This window comes from Protomyctophum parallelum (genome assembly GCF_964188405.1).
Source record: "Protomyctophum parallelum genome assembly, chromosome: 11".
Lineage (NCBI taxonomy): Eukaryota > Metazoa > Chordata > Actinopteri > Myctophiformes > Myctophidae > Protomyctophum > Protomyctophum parallelum.
This window is the reverse complement of record NC_139707.1, coordinates 16,636,805-16,655,182: the sequence shown is the minus strand read 5'-3', so window position 1 is coordinate 16,655,182 and position 18,378 is coordinate 16,636,805. Positions and strand designations below refer to the sequence as shown.

Below are 18,378 nucleotides of genomic sequence, written 5' to 3'. Positions count from 1 at the left end.
ATTTCCTCGTAAGATTTCTACAATGGATGTCAATGAGCAGATTGACTGTATTTGTGTCACTTAAAAGGCCGTAGTTCACATTCTGTATGTCTCTGTGTTTTGGTGGTCACATTGTGTGAAAGAGGACAAGTGTGGCTACAAAATGACCAAAGGACATGCATGTAAAGTGAATATTTTGGCCGGGACGGCAATTTGTTTGGTAAATTTTCAAGGAAAGATTTCTGTTCACGCACTCTAGTGAAAGAAGCCCTGCACTCTAACTTGGCACTAATTAGGCGAAACGGCCTGCGATTGAACTGCGATTTCGGAAAAACCGTTTAACCTATTCGAATACGGTTTGAACCACGAAAAAGTCCAGAGTCGTGTGAGCTTTCTAAAGTTTAAATCACGTTTCTACGACAAAGTATGCCAGAGTAATGAGGCTGCAAATGTGAGGTTGATTTAGAGATCAATCCCATACATTGTCAATGGGAGGAAAAAAACTATAAATAAAGTTAAATATTTTAAAAAGTATAAACTTTTTCAAAACAACTTTTTCACCAATTAAAGTTCAAAGATAGATGAACATTATAAAGTTTGAATGAAGTTTCAAAGTGAAAGTATGACGGAGTAATAAGAGCTCAAAAAAGTTAACTGTGAAAAATGGGACCTTTCTTCCATCGACTCTCACTATAAAGAATGTAAAAAAAAGTTAAAAAGTTAAAAAGTATAAAAAGTATAAAACTTTGTAAAAATTCTAATTGGAGCAATAATAACTGCAAAGAGCTGAACAGTTTGAAGTTTGAACTAAATTTCTAGCATAAAGTATGTGGAAGTAGTAGGGTGCCAAAAAAAGTGGCGGAAATTGGAATAATAATAATATATATAAACTGAGAGTAACTAGTGTGTGCTCGCTGTGGCGAGCCCACAATAACTCATAAACTACAAAACATAAAAATAAAAAAAAGTTCCAGCATGTGTCTCCACAGTAAGCTGAATAATAAAAAGTGTGAATGGAGTTTCTAGGTGAAAGTGACTTTTGACGTGCCTATAGAGCTGCCATTGAGCCCCATGTTAAATGTCTCAAATTTGAAAGCACTATATTTCTAAAACTATGAAACATTTCAAAGATTCCTTTTCAGGCAAACATGTCCACCGTAAGATGAACCTAAGTAGGCTAGAATGGGGTTGCTAGGTGTAAGTATGTAGGACTAGTAGCATGTCAAATTTTGTGCTATTGCCATAGAGAATGCATTGGGCGTTTAAGTTAAATAACTCATAAACTACAAAACATAAAAATAAAAAAAAGTTCCAGCATGTGTCTCCACAGTAAGCTGAATAATAAAAAGTGTGAATCGAGTTTCTAGGTGAAAGTGATTTTTTTGACGTGCCAAAATCTGCCATTGAGCCCCATGTTAAAAGTCTCAAATTTGAAAGCACTATATTTCTAAAACTATGACACTTTTCAAAGATTCCTTTTCAGGCAAACATGTCCACCGTAAGATGAACCTAAGTAGGCTAGAATGGGGTTGGTAGGTTTAAGTATGTAGGACTATAGTAGCATGCCAAAGTTTGTGCTATTGCCATAGAGAATGCATTGGGCGTTTAAGTTAAATAACTCAGAAACTACAAAACATTTCAAAGTAAAACGTTCCAGCATGTGTCTCCACAGTAAGCTGAATAATAAAAAGTGTGAATCGAGTTTCTAGGTGAAAGTGATTTTTTGACGTGCCAAAATCTGCCATTGAGCCCCATGTTAAAAGTCTCAAATTTGAAAGCACTATATTTCTAAAACTATGACACCTTTCAAAGATTCCTTTTCAGGCAAACATGTCCACCGTAAGATGAACCTAAGTAGGCTAGAATGTGGTTGGTAGGTTTAAGTATGTAGGACTAGTAGCATGCCAAAGTTTGTGCTATTGCCATAGAGAATGCATTGGGCGTTTAAGTTAAATAACTCAACAAACTACAAAACATTTCAAAGTAAAACGTTCCAGCATGTGTCTCCACAGTTAGCTGAATTATAAAAAGTGTGAATGGAGTTTCTAGGTGAAAGTGCTTTTTTGACGTGCCATAACCTACCAATGCATTGTCAATCAGTGCCCATACCCGAAGGCAGGGTTGGCGAAAGGGCCTTTCAGTGTGGAGTTTGTATGTTCTCCCCGTGTTCCCTAGGGTAGGTACCCTCACAAAAAATATGCTGTAATCCTGGTCTCTAAACTGCCTCCCCCTGGCCAACCGGGGCGCCTGATGGAGGGGAAAGGAACTAGTTGGATTAACGTGTTTGTGCTATTGCCATTGACAATTCATTGGGCGTTTAAGCTAAATAACTTGAGTGACGTATAAGTCGGGACTTGATCACCCCGGCTGGGTCACCTGGGTGAGGGGTATGATGTTGCGAGACCCGAAACCCTGATGACCTTGGGATACATATCTGAGGATACATCCCAGGTGCATCCATGTGATGTTTTATCGTTTTTATGATGCACCTTTAACATAGTAAAATACAAGTTACAATGATAAATAGGAAACACAGCTAATCATATCATGACAAATAAATAAAATAGAGAAAACAAAGTTCATGTACAGCTTCACTTCAATGTTCAAATCATAAATCAAATGAGGGGGACCACGGGAGATCATATACTGTAGTGTTGCACTTGCCCATGGCCTATATTGCACTTTCCAGATAGAACAAAGTCATGTGCCCCACACAGTTTTGCTATACCCTTTTGTTTGTGACCATGAAGAAAATCCATGAAACCATGAAAAACGACATACAGTTGAGTATAGTATGTAGTTTCTCAAGATTTTAATTAAATAAATCACAACTAACATTTTTCACCAGTATCCTGTTGTCAGTATCCTGTTATTTCCATATTCTATACAAGCAATAAAGTAAACCCTTTGCTAGCAAGGTCAGCACTTGTGGGCCACCTTTATTACTTGAATGATCTTTGGCTCAGGCTAATGGAGGAAAGACGCTATTAGTGTGAGGTTACATTAAGGAATACCAAGCCATATTGCCTCATGGTATGCAGAAGGAATTCAGCTATAATTTCACAGGACCGCATCTGGATCCCTTCCAACCTTACTCCTCAAAGTGATTGCTTTACAGTAAGAACTTCATACCAGCACATTATGAACAATCACACTGTAGAAAATGTCAGACTCACACTTAACAGTATCTACTGCAGTGCTGCGCCTCCAGGCTGTTCCTACCAACTGAGCTAAAAGGAACAGAGTGGAAAACAAGTACCCACTGACTGAATCAGGATAGTAAAGTCACCCGCCCCGCCACAGGGCAAAACAAAGACATCTTTTGTAATGTTATTCAAAGCAAGTTGTTTTTTTAATTGTTAATAGCAATATGCACACTCAATCTCGATGAGGCCTTTATGCATAACATAAGTAAAGGCTGTAACAACAGTGAGCTAATCAGTTGTGTGCTTTTCCTGCGGGACACTGGGTAATTATGAATGTGGGGAGCTAGCGATGCGATGAGGTAATGTGTTGAAGTGGGTAGAGGGAGGAGAAAGACATACACTGTACCGTAGCTCTACCCCACTCGGAAACCCGGAGGACTGAGAGGCAGCAATATGGAGGAAGCAAAGAGAATGGTACAGTGGGGAATGGATACAAAAGAATAAAAGGCAGCTAAAGAATGAAATGGGGAAATGGGAGGAGACATGTACATCCCTGATCCACAGGGACATACTGTACAACTAGGCCTATACATCAAAAGATTTGGACTGGTCTGTTCAGTATTTGACCAAAATAGTGTACATTAGGATTTCATCATCCAATTATTCCTTTCTCCCATTGATGAATATCAGTATAAGTTTAGAGAATACAATGTTCCTGGAGGAACTCGAACCCCAAGAAATCCAAATTCAATATATAATTTTTGCCAGCCACTAATAAAAGTCACATCCTATTCTGGCAACAACTGAGGGCTTCTGTGCCTATGATTTTGGCTCTGAAATGGTCACCTGTGCAGGGCTGCCAACTTGCAGAAAACCTTCGGAGTGAGATTTGATGGTACAAGCGTGAGGGGAAATAAAACTTGAATAGTTATATGCTCCAGGAGAGTGTGCAGGTTTTTATCATTTTTCCTCATGATCATATCTAACCCAGCACATCATTGTGTGTATTTCATAAGTTTTTGTATGGTACCATTTCTGTCCACACATCAAATCTTTTTATTATAGTGCATTTTAGTTCTTGATGTAAAGTATAACTACGTAGGCCTACGTACAGCCATTTCTACAGTTTCATAACTTCTAATCCTTTCCCCAACCATTCGAACTGACTGAGGACAAAGGCACAAGTGAGTCTATTGTCATATAATTGTAACATTGTGTGTGTGTGTGTGTGTGTGTGTGTGTGTGTGTGTCTATATAGAATATATTTATATATGTTTTTGTCTGTGCACAGCAGAAAGTAACAGATAGCGCTCCCCCTCACACTATGAATTGTGCCGTAAGTCTTTTAGACGTCAGTGACAAGCACACTAAACGACTGTCTTTCTCTGTTAAGAGAGACGTCAGACAGAGGACTCACTGTACGAGCACTTAAATAGCACAAAATATACACATTCATGCAGTTGTCTAGGGTACTGTTTAGCAACTCAGCGTACATACCTGTGAACCTTATCACAGGTGGGGAACCTGTATTCAGTCTCATCATGTGCTATATATACATAGTGCATATAGTGCTTGTCTGCCAGATGTGACATAGAAATGTAAATGCAGGTTTCTGGCATCAACACGTCAGCGGTGTGCATATTGCCTCCCATACATGCATTGCATTGGTTTATTGAGGTTGAGCTAAAGATGTTGTCTCTCGTTCTCTCTCTCTGAAGGTCCTTACGAGAAGGGCCTCTATGAGATAAAATAATAACCATTATTGATCCCTGTGAGGAAATGCAGGTGTTGTAGCAGCAACATCAATAAGAGTGAAACACACAAACAGGTTAGAATCAAGAACCAACTAGAAAAAGTGCCCTTCCGGGCACAGGTCTCCACCAGGTTATCCACAGATCCGTGCAGTTAGAGGTAAAAACACTTTTCGGCCAGTTATAGCGCCACCTTGAGGCTGAGTTGAAATTGTTCATGTGGCATTTCGTCCTCGGCCTAGTGGGAATGTGGGTGCACAATTTCACGGAAATCACGCGATGTGTTTGATGATTTGCAGCATTTTGTTTGAAACTGAGCACTCCTGTGAACTTTGGAAGCCAATCTTAACCAATCAGGATGGAGTCTGATAAATCTGAAAGACCCGTTTTGTTGAATGGCTCTAGAGAGACTGTGTACCAATTTGATGTTTGGACAAAATCTGTAGGTGTACTGTGCAAAAACTTGTTTTGCACAAAGCGGCCTCCTGGTGGCGCTATAACAGGCCGTTCTGGAAAGTTTGGGGCAGAGGTTCATGGTTGGCATCCAGGGAGTGTGTGTGCAAAATATGGCATCGACCGGGTTAACGGTGGCCGAGATTAGCTGTTCACGGACACACGGACACACGGACACACAAACGGACGGACGGACACGCGGACGGACGGAGTGCAAAACATACTCTCCCCACATGCCTTCGGCCTGGTGGAGACAATAACAAATCAAATAAAGATAGAATAAAATAAAACAGGATTAACTAGAAAAAGTGCCCTTCCGGGCACAGGTCTCCACCAGGTTATCCACAGATCCGTGCAGTTAGAGGTAAAACACTTTTCGGCCAGTTATAGCGCCACCTTGAGGCTGAGTTGAAATTGTTCATGTGGCATTTCGTCCTCGGCCTAGTGGGAATGTGGGTGCACAATTTGACGGAAATCACGCGATGTGTTCATGATTTGCAGCATTTTGTTTGAAACTGAGCACTCCTGTGAACTTTGGAAGCCAATCTTAACCAATCAGGATGGAGTCTGATAAATCTGAAAGACCCGTTTCGTTGAATGGCTCTAGAGAGACTGTGTACCAATTTGCGTGATGTTTGGACAAAATCTGTAGGTGTACTGTGCAAAAACTTGTTTTGCACAAAGCGGCCTCCTGGTGGCGCTATAACAGGCCGTTCTGGAAAGTTTGGGGCAGAGGTTCATCGTTGGCATCCAGGGAGTGTGTGTGCAAAATATGGCATCGACCGGGTTAACGGTGGCCGAGATTAGCTGTTCACGGACACACGGACACACGGACACACGGACACACAAACGGACGGACACGCGGACGGACGGAGTGCAAAACATACTCTCCCCACATGCCTTCGGCCTGGTGGAGACAACAAATGTACAGTTTATCAATACATATAGAAAGTCTACTGTAGTACCAGTAAGACGCCCTGAAGGCGAGAAGCCACCTCGGTCACGCGCACGCATCCGCCTGGGTAACAGCAGACTGCTGGGCGAGCGCTGGCGCTTTGGCATGGGGGTCAGATCAACATATGGAATGAATTCTGTACTGGCCACATATGGAGCGTGTCTTGAGGGTAGCAGTGGGGGCAGTGTCTTGAGTGTACAGGGTTTTGATGAGATTTGGCCATATATGGAGTGTGTCTTGAGTGTACAGGGTTTGGTTTAATTTCCGGACCTGTTGAGAACAGATTTAGAGTTGCTGGCCGGCTCCAGGGTTTGATGAGGTCAGTGTCATGATCTTCATATATGGAGCGTGTCACGAAGCGTGACGGACTGACGACCATATATGGTGGCTTGACGTGTCGGACGGACGGACTGACAGGTGTTGCAGGTTTTCATAGTAATCTGCAACGGTCGCAATAAGTGCAGTATGCCTGTCTGACTTTCTGTCCCAGGCATAACTCGGTGACGTCTGACTGATTGACTTCAAACGTGTCATTGATGCGAGTTGGCGGTGCCCAGGATTTAACCCATGACCGCTATGTGGTCAGGTGCAAGCCTGGCTCAGGGAGGACGACGCCCCTGCCATGCAGAGTTTAGGGTCACTACCTGGTGAGCAAGGGGCAGGGCCAGGATGGCTCCCAGCTGAACACCCTACAGCTGGGCAGAAATGCCCTGCAGGTACAAACATCTGCCTGTCATGACATTTCTATTTTACCTTGGTGGTTCAAAGGCCATGCTTTAACAGAAATGTAACAGAAACCCATGGACAGAGAGCAGGGGAGTGACATGCAGAAAACAAATGTCAGGCATTAAAGCACATGTGGTAAAGGAACGTTGACAGTCAAACAGACAAGCCAGAATCAGTGCAGTGCAAAAACACAAGTTCGGACAGGACACATAGTGAGAAACATCACAGGTACTGTACACCGGTCACAATTATAATCGCCTAATTGCAATTATTTGAGACTAGACCGGTGCCCGGCTGTGCAACTTCCACCAGTAATGGAGGTTGGAGATCCATGCCCCACACAGCTATGCAATACCCGTTGTACCCGTGTCAGAGCACCCATCTGTGACCCTTTTATGCCCATATATGGAGATTTCTGGATCCGTTTGTGTCCCTTTATTCCTATATACGGAGTTCCGTGTCAGGCTTGCCCAAAAACTGAAGTGTGTTACCTGATATCAACAACAGTGTGATGTCAAAACAGGCCAACTCCATAGTATATGGAGATCTTGGGGTGATCTGGATTTGGGCCATGTCCGTAGTCTGAAAAAATTATATTTTGGAGTGGTGTCTTCCCAACAGCATACAGTATATTATAACAGCAATACAGTATATTCTACTGAATATGCAATCGCATAGTGCTAGGCCTAGTACAAAATAATCTTCCATCGAACAGAGCAAAAATGCACAAAACCACTTCAACAATCGTCTACGTAGATTATGGGAGACATCATGGGGAAAAACTAAAAACAACAAATCAACAAATTCCACTGTACTCCCAAGCAATGATCCAAAGTAAATTGTTTCACTGTTAACACAGCAGCTCCAATATGTGGTATTGATGAGTTTACATACCGTAGTTTGGGTTTTTTGGAAAGACTTTTAAATGAATCATTAAATAACAAATCCAATGGCATTTCCCTGCGATCATATTGGTCCAATCACGCCATCTACTGTTTGAAAATGTAAATGGAGGTCAAAGTCAAAAGACAGTTTCATCTTTTGAAGGACTTCCTTCAGTTGCCCACCGAACAATTAATGTAAAATAAATGGTAGATTTGTAGTGGTCCAGAGGTTATACATTTTGCAGCATAACCTAGTTAGGCTACAAAATGTATAATGGGGGTGTTGAAATGTTTGACAATGCACGGTAGAATTAGCATATGCGTAACCTAAGTCAGTAATTTGTGGTAGACACCTGTACTGCTCAAGATCTTTGACATGAGATTACTTTGCAACTGTCTCCAACTCCAAATGCCTTCATGACACTGTATATCTTTCAACTCCATTTTCAATTGTATAACCTGTGCTTGGGATCAAAGTCAGTCAAGCCATTTTTAATCTCAAAAATTTTCTTACAAATACAGCTACAACTCAGTGAACCACTGCAGTGGTTCTTAAAGTGGGGTCCGAGGATCCCCAGGGGTGGGTTCCAGCTAATCGATAATAGCCAATCTGCAAGCTCACATCTGCAAGACATTGATCTTGTAGAACTACCCTTTTCATAAAGATTTAGAATAATCTTGAAATCTGCAGTCCCTGGCACAAAATCTTGTGAGTCATTAATATGACCATGTTTGAGAACGACTGGTATACTGTTGAAACATTTATATCATAGATATCTGACGGCACAACTTTTCAAATAATGTCACAGCACGAGTAGGTACTGTACCTAATAAGAGAGAACATCAAAAAGTTCTTTAATACATTTTATTAAGTAAAAAAAAAAAGAAAAAAGAAAATCAGGAATGTTTTCAGTATAAAATCAGTGTAACCACCACAGTTCCACATTCATACAGTAGTTGTTCACTGGATAATTAACTATAATTATAATAACTATAATTAACAGTTTGAGTAGTGGTCCTGGCAGGACAGACTGCAGAATGACAGTCCAGGGTCGAGGAGGCCGAGGGCCCAGCAGCGTTACCATGAGTTGCGCATGTGGACACCAGCTTTACGTCTCTACAGAGACCCCTGCCCTGGCCAGACCCCTCCTTGGGCCCCGACCTTAAACCCACAGAAATGTCCGTAGAGACTGTCCCACTGATCGCAGGAGACATATCGGTAAAGACAGGCTAGTTATGGGGCACGGCCAGGGGAACGTCATGGGGAGAAGAGGAGGTCTCTCAGCGGTCTAGCGAGCGCTTCTGAATCGCTTCGGCCACCACGGTACGAAGAAGTGCAATGACAGAGCGAGGGTCATCACTCCCTATAATGGCACTGCCCGATACGATCATGTTGGCCCCCGCCTATGTGATGATAACACACACACACACACACACAGTGAGTGGTTTGCCAAATATGTATATGCAAAGACCAGGTCAGAAGGGTTTGTGTCATGTATCTTACTTCGGCACACTTGTGAATTGTGTCAGGGCCCACGCCTCCATCCACCTCAATGTCAAGTGAAGGGAACTGGCTCCTTAGCCAGCTGACCTAGGACACATACATAGAAAAGTTAAAACAAGACCTGAAGTCTGACAATTGTGTATCTATAAAGAGTGTTTGTTTGTTTTTACTGCAGAAAGTAATTCCAAAGGACTGTTGTTTTTACTGCAGAAAGTAATTCCAAAGGACTGTTAAGGACAAAGGAGTGTTATTTTAGAACACCACAGCAGTGAGAAAAGATGCCTCTCTGCGAGTTATTTGCAAGCATTGTAGGAAAATATTATCAACAACGCAACGCAGAAATTGAGTGACCTTGTGAGTTTCTCGTTGCAGTATCGAGGCCAAAGATGCACCTGGCGTGTTACACAGTGACAGTGTTTGAGAACTTACAGTATTAGGACTTGGTTTTCGATTTAAGCCCCATTCTGGGGAAATAAAACCGAGGCAAGAAAAAAATATAACTATGAGTGGAGTCAGTGGACTGCATGAGTTACTACCTAGGGTTGGAAATATCCGACCTCGCAACGATTCGGTTCAATCCAACTAAATCCATGCATCATGATTTGGTTTGATTAAATTCTGTTACTTTGATCAAATTCAATTTTAATACAGAACTTAGACTGATGTCACAGATTTGACAGGAAGAACTCATATACCAAGTATTGGAAAATAGACAATTAAAGGACAACTTTAGTTTCAACCAAGGTTCATGTTTTAGGTTGTTAGAGAAAGTAAAAGGTGAGTGTAATGTTTTTCTCATTTGCTGGTTTCTTTTGTTTTAGGGATTTTAGCTGTTTTCGACAGGGGGGCAGGGGCATTCGAGCATGGGGCTAAATATGCATTTATGTATTTACTATAGTCCTACTAGACACCAAAAAATTACATCTGGCCACAAAAGATCACAATCTTTTACTTTCTCTAATAACCTAAAACATGAACCTTGGTTGAAAAAGTTGTCCTTTAACAGGTTCCGTCCATCCGACGTGGCCACAAGTCTAGGGAATCCAACCGACGGGTTGCAATGACGTGTGTACACGTCCTAGAACATCTTCAATGATATCAGGCGAGAGAGAATATTATTCTAAATTATTTCCTTTTTTATTTTTGCGTGAGACTCTAAGGACACCATGCTCTTCATTCATATTAGCGTCCCGTTCACTTAGCCGTTAGGGTGGCAGAAAGAATGCCTCGTATCTGCTAATCCAGGGCGCTCTCCTTGGTTTTGATCTAATGGATATACTAAGCGCTTCATTTCTGACTTTTCATCCGCCTCTCGTTCAAAATATGAACGCTTTGGAATATTTAGCGATATAATGAAAACGAGAGCAAGGTAAGCTAGCAAAATATTTCTCCGTTTTTTTTAGTAAAAGCGGCCATGTTTTCCCGGCACCCCAGAGCTCCTATTTTGAAGGAATCCCGGGACTGATTGTGTTAAATATAAAAATACAGAAATGATTCACCAAGAAAGGCCATATTTCACATTTTCATATTGAATTTAAGTTCTTATTTTGCTATGGATTAGAACATTCCAAATCAATGGAGTTAAATTGCCAACTTAAGATCAATGCATTTTACACCTACATAACATGCCTACATTTCCCTGTCTCACACATGTATACACACTATTACACAGTACACACACACGCGCAAATTATTACCTTGGGCATCATGTCCTCCATGAATTTCTGTCCTCCAAAGCCAGGCTCAACAGTCATAACCAGCGCCATGTCAATCTGATTAGCCCATGGTGCAAGCTCCTCAACTGTAGTACCAGGCTTTATCGCCACTCCTACCTAAAAAACACAGACACAGATAAAATAAAAAGTGTTGTGGCCCTTTATCGATGCGTCGATCAATTTCTCTCTTTTTTGGTTCAGTCTTCTGCGCAGCAGTTGAGACGCAACTGTGGATTCCTTGGCTGAGCCGAGTTAAGTTTGTTTGGCTATCCGGATTGGGACATACAATAATGTATAATGGGATTGAACTTGTCCTGCGAGCAAGGTTGGTTAACAGACAGCACTGCAGCCTACTTAAGTGTGCTCAGCTGGTCTTTTTTGGACCATGGCTTATTTGCATTGACGTTGATTGACGTCTCCTTTCATCAATAAATCCAAAAACAGTGAGAGAGTGAATACGTCCAGGGTCGGCCTTACTAAAAGGAATCCTCTGTCTTCTCTGAATCTCTGCCTACACTTTGCTGATATACAGAGAAAGAATACAAAAAGCATATTATATTCGTTAATCAAATCATTATTTGAACATTTGCAATACAGGGCCAGGCAATCTTTGTATGATAAATAGAATTAAATGAAAAGTGCACTGTCTTGTCTGTCACATCACATGCAAAAGCAGAGACGCTTCGATTAGTTATTAACCGTTAAAGGACCACATCCCCACCTATCTTCATAATAGGTCATCACTAATAATCATGATAAAATGGCACAATTTGTTTCCTACTCAGTCTGTCTCATAGGATTTTTTCCTACTCAGTCTGTCTCATAGGAGGGCAGATTGTTAGGCAGATTGTTTTTTAAACAATATTTTCTGTACAAAAATGTTTAGATTTTTATTATCGTGAGAACGACGGGTTCCATTTTCGCATTGCAACTTTTCAGGACTAGAAAGCCTGCAGTTTCTATTAGCTTGGATTAGCCATCGATGATGTCACTGGTGGACGGGTTTCTGAACTGCCCACCGTCTCCTATGAGACACAGACTGAGAAGAAATTGTGCAATTTTATCATGATTATTACTGAGGACCAATGTTGGTGATTTTAACGTTGTTTAATAAAATCATAGGACTTTTCTGTTTGGGCTGTGAATGGCAGGTGTTTCAACTCTAGATTCAACATTTAAAAAAAAGCACACCTGTGTGAACCAAGTGGTGCAACTCCCCTCTCTCCCCCCCTCTCTCTCTCTGCTTATGGATATCAATGAACCTAGACAGTCAGTAGTTGGATTTGCGTCCAGCAGGTGGCAGCCATGTCACATACTTCTCTCTTTCCAATTTCACGCATGCGTGCTCATGACGACGACGACGGATACCCACGGACATTCCTGATTCAGCAGTGGCGGAAGGTTCCTATAACGGCAGTGGGTGCAGCCACGCATATTTGCGCTGCGGCTGCCTGCTATTAGCTCTTAAAAGAGCCGTTGTGTTGTGTTATTATTTTGCCAGTGGGTTCTTCTGCTCCTGTGCACCCCCGGAGTTGACGCTACTGCCTGATTGTAGGAGTGGTTGCACCACTCAAAAATCTAGTGTTGAAAATTGTGGCAACTTGGAACCTAGTGTACCGATTCTGAGCTAGTTCGATCCCGGGCTCCCCCAGAGTTAGTACCCCTAATTGCACCCGATGAGCAGGTTGGTGCCTTGCATGGTTTCCTCTGCAATCAGTGAGTGAATGGGTGAATGTAATGCACAATGTAAAGCGCCTTGGATAGGGGCGCTAAATAAATGCACCATTTACCATTTAACCTTTGGCAAAAATACTGCTTGCGATGTGAGCTTGGAAAATCAGCTATTTTTGGCTTAGCCTTTAGTGTAAAGTGAGAACAGCTGGAGGCCTTGAACATTTGAACATAAATAAACAAATATATACATTTGTTTTGCTTTTATACAATCCTATATTAACATTGGCTTAAAGGAGGACAAGAGACCAGGCGGGCAGACTTCTGACATCACTCTCATGTCACCATGACTCAGCCATAATCATAGGGGAGTTCCGAATGCAGGTACGCTGTTCTTGCATTGAAATACCCATGTATGCCAATCGAAATAAGACAACTGGTAAGCAAATAATTCATGTTCACTGAATCTCTGATACAGTAATAACCAGTGCAGATGATTTTGCCGTCTTGTCTGACAGCAGATGATTTGGCAGCAAAATCCATAAAAGCAAAAACTCACTTGCCTGTTCTGAAAAGCAAGATTTGTTTTACCGTACTTGCCCTGGGCAGTCAGGAAACCATTAGTGTCGATCCCTGATTTCATTGATAATATTCACATTTATTTAATTTACAATTTAGCAGACGTTCTTATCCAGAACTACTTACAAGACAGTGTGAGGTCAGAGTAAGCAATGCATGTACCCTAAATCCAGTGCCGATATCTATGGCCAGCAGTTCAATACGTTACATTTATTTATTTTTAATCTGTATAAACTATCATTCTGTTCTTGACTCTTGACTCTGTAACTTTCCCTTGTTACAGTCTCACTGCAGTTGCTGCTACAGTATAACACCTGAATTTCCCTCCGAGGTCCAGGATCATTACATGTCTATCTTACCCTATTTTGGTCCCTGGTTCCCTCATGCTATATTCCAATAGTCTCTCGCTCACTCATACTCGATCACTCCAGCATGGTACTGTCACGGTGAAATTGGTGACCTGCTGAAATATGTGTCAATCATGTAGCCATCACATAACGTCAGTGTCCAAATGTGAATCATTGCGATTTGTTTATTAGCAGAGTTCAACCTAGCGGTATTAGGCCACGTATATGTAAACACCTCCATGATGTAAGTTATGCGTTACGTCCACAAGATGGTCACATATTTCGGCAGGTCACCAATTTCTCCGTAACACCGCCATGCTGGAGTGAGTGAGCGAGTGTCAGAGATTTTGGGTATTAGCTTCCAGTCACCCCTCTCCAATAACATCCCCCCCTATGTCTCACCTTCATGCCACTCTCTCTTATCAACTTGATGAGGTTTCCAGGGTTGGTGGTGGCCTCGATGTGGAATGTATACTGGCTGGCACCCGCAGCAGCCATAGGCCTCACCCACTGCTCTGGTCGGGAGACCATCATATGCATGTCTGCGTCACACAACACATTCAGAAACATAAACATCCAGAATGTAAACACAAATTATTCATTCATTACATTAATATACTAGTTTGTTGTGTCTGTGTATTTGCACTGCAAAGGAACATTATCAAATCGATAAATCACTAATAATTAAGTAGATACTACTAATTTAATCGGTAGATTCATAAGTGGTTTAATATGTCTCTAAATGAGGTAGGGCTGCATGTTTTCTCACCAAAGAATGGATCGAGGCCTACAGACTTCCTTAGACACTCCACCATGGGATGTCCAAATGTTATGTTGGGGACAAAGTGCCTTCACAAGAACGGAGACCACACATTAACTTATTACAGCACATATCGTGGTTTCTTAGGTCTTATTGCAAAACACTGGCAATTATGGCCAAATTAAGTGTGCTGAGGAAGTTGCAAAAGATTGTCAAACCGAGAAGAGACCATTTCTGCTCAATCTCTCAATTCTGAGGACTGAATGCGAATGGACTGCTTTTTACTAGATCTGCCTGTGCTAATCTGATAAACCCCATGACATCAATACTCCACTTTGACTTCTGATGATAACCTGTCCTGACGTGTTTACTTTAGCACAGCTTAGCTCCCACAAGGCTGAACTTTGTTAGCTTGCTAGCTGTATATTCAAGTCATTAGCTGACTTGCTAAGATTTCTAATCAACAGAATAGTGCACTAGTCCGTTCTACTCACCCATCCATAACGTCGAGGTGCAGATAATCTGACCCGCATTCCATCATTCGCACACACTCGCTGCCCAAGCAGGACAGGTCACTGCTAAGGATGGACGGGCCGATCTTTGCATTGTAAGCCATGCTGCTGCTGCTGCTGCTGTGTCTGTTTGCATGCCCTGATGTCTCTTCCTCGATGATGACGACAGTGTGCCTGACTGGGGGACGGACTGACTGACTGTTGCAAATGTAAGGCTTCCGCTTTCAAAATAAAAGGTCGGCCGGCGTACACATGCAACCTCGATCGGGACACTAGGTGGCGTAAAGTTCAACGTTATTTTCTACCAAGCATCTCTCTCTCTCTCTCTCTCTCTCTCTCTCTCTCTCTCTCTCTCTCTCTCTCTCTCTCTCTCTCTCTCTCTCTCTCTCTCTCTCTCTCTCTCTCTCTCTCTCTCTCTCTCTCTCTCTCTCTCTCTCTCTCTCTCTCTCTCTCTCTCTCTCTCTCTCTGGTGTCCCACATAAGTACTATACACACTCATGTAATTTGTTATTTTTTAAATAATAGTGTACTACAGAGTACAGACATACATATCTTTGGCTTTGAGTGCTCTCACTAAACAAACTTGAAGAATCTAATATAACATGGCGCCACTTCTCCATTGAACTTCAATGGATGCTGCCGCCATGTTCTTTTCTTTCGAATGGTGTGCTGTTCTTGATTGATATGAACTTGCATAATATGTTAATATTATATTTTCTTTATTACATTTTTATTTGTGAAAGAAATATCACATATGTTCATGCTGTACACAGCGAAATCTAATGGATATGGCCCACTAGTCTAAACATCTGTCTGACATTTATGGCTTTTGTCTGCATCTTGCATTACTGTTCCAATAACGTATATTTTGGTGGCATAGTGTGTTTTGGGCGAGAGGAGGATAATGTGTTATTCTTGTGCATGGTTGAGTTAAAGTATATTCACAGTGAATAGAGGGGCCCTGTCATGTCCCTGAGGAAAGTAATAAAAAAGCTTGAGGCCATGTCTTTTTATAGACCAATGCCACAGAATCTGTAAAAGTGAGGAACTGACTTTACTGCTCTGTACACACACCACTTGACCCTATTGCCATTCTCCATAATAAAGCATCACCCAGATCCATACGTTGAAAGTTCAGGGGTGAGAGCCCAGGGAAATTTCTTTTTCAGGCTGCTCTCCATCCATTTGGGTTAGCTCATCTTTATCACAGTCTATGTTTTCATTGTACAAATAAACAATACTGAATTTAGTGTCTTTATATTCATATAGGCAATTATATCTTGAAGAGTTTATCTTTTACATAGAAAATAATAATGTTCAATCTATAGCTTGATACGGTAATATCTATGTATTTTGGAAATTGCTTGAGACGTGTGAAAAGAGCCTGAATTAATTTGATTCAGCTCCAGATTGGAGTTTTATATCAGGTGCCAGCTTAATTATGGCTGTGAAGAGTTATTTTAAGCTCTTTATAAACACAACTTGGCTTTCTTTGACAGAAATAGGGTGGGTCTCACCACAAATCCAATAGTGAGAAATGGTAGCAGCACTGATTTGGTTGAGTGCATTTGAAGTAAATAAAACGACTTTATTAAAAAAAAATTACAGTCCCCATCCTATGAAGAATGGTTTATGATGTACACCATGCAGTCTTAATGAGCTGAACACATTCTTGGATCTCAATCATTTCAGACAAAGTGAGCTTTCAACAGCACAACATGAACAATGTAACCCATGCAGCCTGCAGGGCTGTTAAAACGGATTGGCTAATCAATTCCATTCTCCTACCAAATGAATGTGGAATACTGTACTTCTGAGTTCTGTACTTTAACTTTACTTGAGTATTTCCATTTTACTATATACTACGTACAATATGCAAAGTATGCATCTTCTCCACTGCATCTCAGAGGCAATTAGTGTACTTTATACTTCACTACAATTGTTTAGAAACTTAACCAATTAATCTTTATTTTATATTGAATCTATTTGATTTTTTAAACACTTTTTAAAGAAAATAAAAAGTGGTAATGGAACATTTTATGCATAAAGAGTATATGTTTACATTTTACTGCCTGTATATTCTGATGCCAATAGCTTTGTACTTTTAACCAAGTACATTTTTGAATACAGATCTTTACTATACTTTGTGGCATTGCTAATTTTACTTCTTCCATCACTGGCATCAGCCATTGCCATGTTCACAGAATGAGCTTTATGACGTTGTATTTTGTAATCAGAGTGTGTGTGTGTGTGTGTGTGTGTGTGTGTGTGTGTGTGTGTGTGTGTGTGTGTGTGTGTGTGTGTGTGTGTGTGTGTGTGTGTGTGTGTGTGTGTGTGTGTGTGTGTGTGTGTGTGTGTGTGTGTGTGTGTGTGTCTGTTTGCATGTGTCCGTGCGAGAATGTGTGTGTTTGAAGGAATATTGCTTTTTTTTTCATGAGCGCTGTCCTCCCTCATGGCTTCTCATTTCAAGCCCAGTGGGAGGTACGGAGGCTGGCATGTACCTTCATCATGCCTTTCTGCTTTATTCCTTGAGCATTCATACAGGTGGCTAATTAACAGCTAAGCAGCACCATGTGTTTAACACATTTGAACTCGTTTAGCGCTCATATAAAGAGCATCATTTACTGGCTATTAATTCCACTCAGCTGGTACATGAATAGCAAAAGCACATTAAACAGAGCCTTGGACAGACAAGCGATCTCCCATGGTACACGTCCCCATCTACAGGGGAAATGGGGTTTATCTGTGTAGGAAAGCATTCATCAGTGTGGTTTTAAGTAGTCCACAAGATGTGGACATTGTAAGCACGCATAATAATGTGATTTAGAGCCGTGCATAGGAGGGGTTATTTTGACCCTATGACCTCTGTGATAAAGCACAGGAACAGGAATCGGTACATGGCTGGGCTGTTTATTGTGCTTCCTGTACAATGGTTGATTATTGTTAAGGACGCAGGGCTTCACTAGACTGCTACTGTACTGTATTATCTCGCTCAAAGAGCAGCTTCTGCTTCCCGCCTCCAGTTGATTCCCGGCCTCCTGAGCAAACACAAACACATAAAGCTGCTTTTCTTCTCCTCTCTGATGGTCCGGAGGAGAGAGGAGCGTGTGTCCTTGCGGCCTCTCCCTTCCTCAGCTTTTGTGTCAGTCGGGGTCCAAATGGAAAGGGAAGGGTGGGATGGGATGGGACCCTGGATGAGGGGAGTCGTCTCTTTTCAGAAGGCTGATTGTCCCAATCAAACTTACTTTCCTGTTGGTGTGTGTTGACAGAGAGCATGTGTGTGTGTGTGTGTGTGTGTGTGTGTGTGTGTGTGTGTGTGTGTGTGTGTGTGTGTGTGTGTGTGTGTGTGTGTGTGTGTGTGTGTGTGTGTGTGTGTGTGTGTGTGTGTGTGTGTGT

General features: G+C 41.6%; 1 protein-coding gene across 1 annotated transcript; it reads right to left on the bottom strand.

Moving 5' to 3' along the window:
• Positions 1 to 8,452: 8,452 nt before the first annotated feature.
• rpe (ribulose-5-phosphate-3-epimerase) lies at positions 8,453 to 15,133 on the bottom strand. The gene is made up of 6 exons (XM_083776582.1): positions 14,965 to 15,133; positions 14,480 to 14,559; positions 14,113 to 14,252; positions 11,096 to 11,230; positions 9,399 to 9,485; positions 8,453 to 9,298 (listed from the first exon to the last, which is right to left on the bottom strand). The coding sequence occupies exons 1-6, from the start codon at positions 15,084 to 15,086 to the stop codon at positions 9,176 to 9,178; spliced, it is 687 nt and encodes a 228-aa protein (XP_083632708.1). The 5' UTR covers positions 15,087 to 15,133; the 3' UTR covers positions 8,453 to 9,175.
• Between the last annotated feature and the right edge of the window lie 3,245 nt (positions 15,134 to 18,378).